The 5,889-nt window shown below is 43.0% G+C and overlaps 1 protein-coding gene across 1 annotated transcript; it reads right to left on the minus strand.

The window, feature by feature from the left end:
* LOC307046227 (uncharacterized protein) lies at window positions 1–5,889 on the minus strand. Its single transcript, XM_079692505.1, has 4 exons — window positions 4,917–5,889; window positions 4,367–4,644; window positions 3,910–4,244; window positions 1–3,774 (listed from the first exon to the last, which is right to left on the minus strand). Exons 1-4 carry the CDS (start codon window positions 5,099–5,101, stop codon window positions 2,965–2,967), a joined length of 1,608 nt encoding a protein of 535 aa, XP_079548631.1. The 5' UTR covers window positions 5,102–5,889; the 3' UTR covers window positions 1–2,964.

The following is a 5,889-nucleotide window of genomic DNA, read 5'->3' on the forward strand; positions in this document are numbered from 1 at the left end:
AAGGTTTATTTTGTGTAAACCCAGAATCGAACAGACATATAATTGAAACACTCGGTTGGTGAGGAAGAGGAGTCAAAGGATTGTGCCAAAGAAAAGAAACAAGCATAACAAAACCAGGCCTATCTCTACATCTATCCTTTGAAACCAAAACTCAAACAAAAAAACCCTCACTAACTAAACTACAAAGAATTTGACAAAACAATATACAGGGGTGGCAACAATCCGCTAACCTAGTGTGTCTGAACATTAGTTAGCTACGTGTTGAGAAATGTACAGAGTACCCCAGACTTACCTAACTCCTCCACCTCTCAACACACACACTTTCAAAAAGGTCAGACAATACAAAGATAATGAGTTGCTAAACACTGCAGGCTCCTTCATCAGCAACAGGCCCAGAGTGAGAGAGAGAGAAGACTTCCTGGGTGCCTCCTTTATGGTCGGCCCTGGCTGCTGATAGGCCAGCTGAGGGTGAGAGGATCCAATCAGCCATCAGATTCAGGTGCACAGGCAGATTCCGATCAGCTGCTGATTAGCTGTGCAGAAGACAGGGAGAAGAGAGAAACACAGGAGGGAAGGAAAACCACACAAGTACAGCCTGCCTGGCACGTTACACCCCCACATTCTCATTTGAGCTCACCTTTGAAACTGAAGCCATAGGAGAGACGGTTGTCTCCACCTGGTGAGCTTTAGAAGACTCACTTTGGTCATCCCCAGTGCTTGAATTGGGCCGGTACTCACCGGTACGCAGTACCGGCACTTCTGATTTTTACCCATGTAGTACCGGCACTTCTTACTGAGTACCGGCAAGGTGCCGGTACTCACTAAAATGCCGGTACTCAGCCGCCGGCAATATACGTATATATTGTAAACGCAACGCAGCGCAAATGTGGGTCTGACTCTGCCTCACAGAGGGTGACTGGCTGTCTACATGACGTGGCCTGCCGACATTGCCACTTTCATACAGATCATACTAATGCCCTCGATTGGTCTCTGTGTGTCACTCAAGCTCGGGAGGGTGTGTGTTGGTGTATGTGTGGCGCGAGCGAGCGAGAAAGCGCGCGCACCGGTTACGTGTATTGTTGTTAGCCTCTGGTGCTAGCTAGCTGCGCTAACGGATATAAGGAGCTTTTTCAACAACAAGGTGGAGGGAGAGTCTTTTCCTGTCAGACTGAGAGGCTGATAACTACAGCTCTGGTGAGGTAAATTACTCTCTGAGTCTTTAGATAGTTAACTTAGTTTAAGTTATCTCAGTGGGTCTCAAACGGTTCGGTCACCATTTATGTAAACACATATTTCCATTTGAGGGGGTAGTGATTCGTAAAATATGCATGAATAATACAAACAAAATGTTAACTAGGTGAAAAAAGGTAAGATAAACTTATTGAGAGCTAAAACTAGTCTTTGCTGTTGCCTCAAAGAGGAGCAGGGGGGAGAGGAGGGAGACAGGAGAGGCTGATTCAGGAGCCCAGACACACTCACAACTATAAATGAACCAAAAACAAATAAATAAACAAGTTTCAATGTTTTTTCATATTGGATATTGTATGTTATTGGTTATGGCCATGTACTTATGATTGTATGATTATTTAAATGTATACATTTTTGTTTCATATGGGTGTAGTCTCTTTATTTCCCCCTCAAAATGCACCAGATTGATGCATTTAAGTCCAACATTTAAAAAAAAATCTTACCGGGGAGCATGCCCCCGGACCCCCCTATAGGATTTGAGGCCCAGCCCCACTGTTCCCAAATAGATTTGCAATTTTTTTAAAATAGTAACCCATCTCCATATGTTTCTTTTTGGGTAGTAGATTTAAACTAGAGGGCTATCACTTTGTGCAGCAACGCTATTGACAAATAAATCCAGCAAAATGGCACAAAAAACTGGTAGTGGCCTCAGGGACGAGGAGTCATTTAACCAGCCAGTAGGAGTCAAGCTTTACTTTCTTTTATATCCATAAAGAAAAAGTAAATCTGTTTACAGTGTTTTCATTATGGATGTTGAGAGGTATCCATATGTGACCTGCTCTATCATTTTCAGTCACATTGACCCTGAAACACATTTTGAGTTTGATACACTGTTGGAAAGATGAGATTCTTAGCTTTCTAATGATATCAATATTGTTTTTGTCCTCCAAATATTAAGCAAAATACGTCACTTTACATAATGAATGTCATCGAACCATGATTTTGAGAAAAAGGCCTTCAAAGTTTGCAGTACTTTCTTAGGTATTTATTCAAATGAACCATACCATAAAACGAATTCATCTAGAGCTGTTTGCACAAAAACACACACACACACACACACACACACACACACACACACACACACACACACACACACACACACACACACACACACACACACACACACACACACACACACACACACACACACACACACACACACACACACACAATATACTGTTCTCTTGTTGTCACTTTCATACATCAATACATGGAACAAAGGCACTCACATACACATGCACGCCGTACCAACGTGCACTCCCGTACACTCCCGAACTCACGTGCACGTTCATCAATTTATGTATGTATTTTGGTCCTGTTTGAGCACATGCTTATGCGCACACATCTATTCCCATGTACATGGCCATGTGCACACCCAGACCACATGCACACCCGTACTCACGTGCACGCCCGTACTCACGTGCACACCCATACCCACGTGCAGAATCATCAATATACAATTTTTATGAAAAACACTATGAATAAATACTTAAATGAACTGATTGCATGTTAACCTCTAACAACATTAGAATCATTTGGCACAAAAGCTAATTTAGAGAAAGAAGCAAGCAACAGAACAGATAAATATACTACACAATATAAAAATAGCAAACAATCAACAGAGTAGCTAACAGTACTTAAAACAAATTTGAAATATATATTTACAGCATTTATAGAAGAATTACATAGTGTTGATGTATTATGCACTCTCACTCATTAAGGATGAGGTGTTAAGGGTTTGGGGCAGGTGATGTCTTTGGTTTCCTCAGTGCAGAACTCTCTGATCTTCTCAAAAAGATACCACTGCCGTTTTTCATCAAGCCCAGGGGGAGTCAGTTCAGTGGGACGTGCCTCCTGGTCAGTAAAGCACCCTGTGCGTAGCAGCATGAAGGATTCTTCTTCTTTACCTTCAAACTCCTTGGCGTAGACCACTCCAGGCTCGGCACTGGTGAAGCGTAGGTGATGGTACCTCTTGATACCTGGAAGCGGTCTGAAGCTGGGGGCAAGGAAGTTGTGCCAGTCGTCTGTTTTGACGAAGGTCTCCCCTGACTCATTGCCAACCAGCTGGGGGATGTTGACTCCAGTGACGGTACTGGACCTGACAGCCTGGCTGATGTCCTTCAGGCAGGACACTGGTGTGCGGCGGAACTGCTGCTTAAACAGGCCAAAGCACCAGTCAGGTGCAAATTTGGTGTGGCCAGCAATAAGAAAGTTGAGGGAGATATCTTCATGGAGTCCCACCATGCACCGCCAAGCAAGGTACCAGAGGAGGTATCTGTTTTTGTTCTGACCAGAGCAGTTGTCACAGTGCAGGTGAACATGTTTCTCCCCAAGCCCATACTGAGAGAAGAAGTGGTGGAGGTAGGCAATGACAGCATTGGAACCCTTGCTGCTGCAATGAGCCTCATCTATGAGGTAGTTTACCTGCTGAGGAACACCTTCACAGCAGACACCAAACAGTCCACACTTCCTGGGAACCATAAAGTAAATGGGCCCGGGCTGGAGAGGGTCACTGGGGTAGTGAACCTGTAACACCAGACCAACAGATGAATTAACTAATGAGTGATCTATACTCTAATTCTAAAAATGTGTGAATATTCATATTGTTACATTCCAAACATTCTGGATTATCACAGCATTCATCACATTCACACACCTCACCTGCTGTGCATAGTCAAAGCTGTAGTGGATGGTGATGTCTCTGCTACAGGGTTGGTTGGGTCCTAATTTGACACCCAGCTCTCTAGCTGTTTCTTTACAGCTGGCGACCATCTCCTGGTAAGCCTGACGCTCCACCCCCACGGTGCGGAGGTGTTCTTCCTGCTTCCTGAGCTTCGCTGACTTGACACAGTCGGGAAAGTTGGAGCTGCGGTAGATGGCAATGTTGTTTTTCTGACAGAACCAACATAGGTCTGTCATCGGCCTCCCAATAATGACACTGGGAGTCAGCTCCTTCCACAGCTTCCTAAATGTGCTGTTGCCAGCAGCACGGTGACCTGGAAAGGTGATTAAAGACAAAGATAGCATTGTTAGATTACTCATCATTAGTTTTCCATTGAGGTTTCCTCGTGTAAAAAAAACCCAAAAAAACAAGATTAAAATATAAGAAAATACCCACCCTTCTCCTGCATCTGAACCTTGTATTTCCGCCACACAGAGGACTTGGTCTCAGTTGTTGGTAGAACACTGATGTCCGTCCTCTTAAACCCTGGAATCCGTCCAGGAAGTGGCATGGCAAAGACATCTGCAAAGTTGGTAATGAACCGTACAATTCGCTGGATGTCTTCAAAGGACAACACCCTTTTGGTCACCACACGACCACCACGTCTTATCCTTGGGGCCAAGCCATGTTCCTTGTAGAACTTGATGATGCCTGTCAGCTTGTCTTGAGAAATTCTGGAATGGTTTAAAACATCAGTCTTTGATTGTTTTTTATGGCTTTATTTAATGTATGCATTGTAGTATATACATTGTCGTTGTATTTTTTCATTATGTAAAAGCATGTATATATATATATATTTATTTATTTATGTATTACTATTGCTGTAAATTCTGCTTCTATTCAGTTATTGTCAAACTCAGTTCAACTCATGCATGGCTTATTACCACTTCATTTGAAAATAGTAACACTACCAAAAGTGAAGTAGCCTTTTCAAAATCAAACTCACCCATGTAGAAACTTGAAAGTCTCCCGGCAGATTTTGTGCCCATCTAAGAAATAGGACGTTCTCTGCTGTTTCCGCTCCTTTTGGTGTCCTCTCTTTGCACAAGCGGTCTCTTTGGAGAGGTTTATGTTGGAGCTTATCTTTCCAAGTAGCACCAAATGCTTTTCACCTGGAAAATCATATAACATTACATAATGTGTTGTGTCAATCACTCATCACACACAACTTAAATCTTTAACGTGTAACAGAACACACAGGCCCACCCCCCACACATTGCCTATAGTATTATGTTAAACACACTCCCATACACACATATTCTATCTATTATAAAGGGTAATAATAAGTACAGGCTAGTCTGGCAGTGACTCCAGAGTAAACTGCTCTCACATGAGATAATACATTTGTAGCTGCCTATCTCTGCACATCTTTAGATAATTAGGCTGGGGCCACATGTGATTTAAGGGGTAGCCAAAAAAATATGTCTCCCCATGTGAATAAAATGTAGGGTTGAAACATTTATGAAAATGTTCACCACAATAATTTTTCAATGAGTATTAGCCAACTTTAAGTTGTAGGTGGTCATGTGAGCATTATTTTAATTGTTGTTATGTTTTTAACACTAACCCATACTCACACACACATCGTTACCACAGTCAAAGGTATTTAAATAATATAACGTTATAACGTTACTTACCATTAGTCATTTCATTCATTTGGTCTCGTCTCTTGACCATCTCCTCAGGGGTGTAACGGGTGTAACAGGGAACTCCATCATTAAATGTACAGCTACACCTGTAGTCATGGGCCCTCTCAATCTCTTGAGCGCTGTCCTCGCTCACATAATGCCGTACGGACTGAAGTGTCTCAGCCACCGGGTCGTTCAGCAGTGGTTGTTCCTCTGTGGTGTCCTCATCCTCTTCAGCATCCGTGGTCTGAGGGCTGCTGTCAGTGTCAGGGCTGTCTGACTCTAAATCGG

Source organism: Notothenia rossii (assembly GCF_949606895.1).
Source record: "Notothenia rossii genome assembly, chromosome: 7".
NCBI lineage: Eukaryota > Metazoa > Chordata > Actinopteri > Perciformes > Nototheniidae > Notothenia > Notothenia rossii.

What these genes read in the sequence shown, in the direction of transcription:
- LOC307046227 (XM_079692505.1), bottom strand. Translation starts at nt 5,101, where the DNA reads ATGTTATATGATTTTCCAGGTGAAAAGCATTTGGTGCTACTTGGAAAG. An exon ending in ACTTTCAAGTTTCTACATGG is followed by an intron (nt 4,645 to 4,916) that starts GTGAGTTTGATT and finishes AAACCATTCCAG; the next exon opens with AATTTCTCAAGACAAGCTGA. An exon ending in GCTTTGACTATGCACAGCAG is followed by an intron (nt 3,775 to 3,909) that starts GTGAGGTGTGTG and finishes CTGGTGTTACAG; the next exon opens with GTTCACTACCCCAGTGACCC.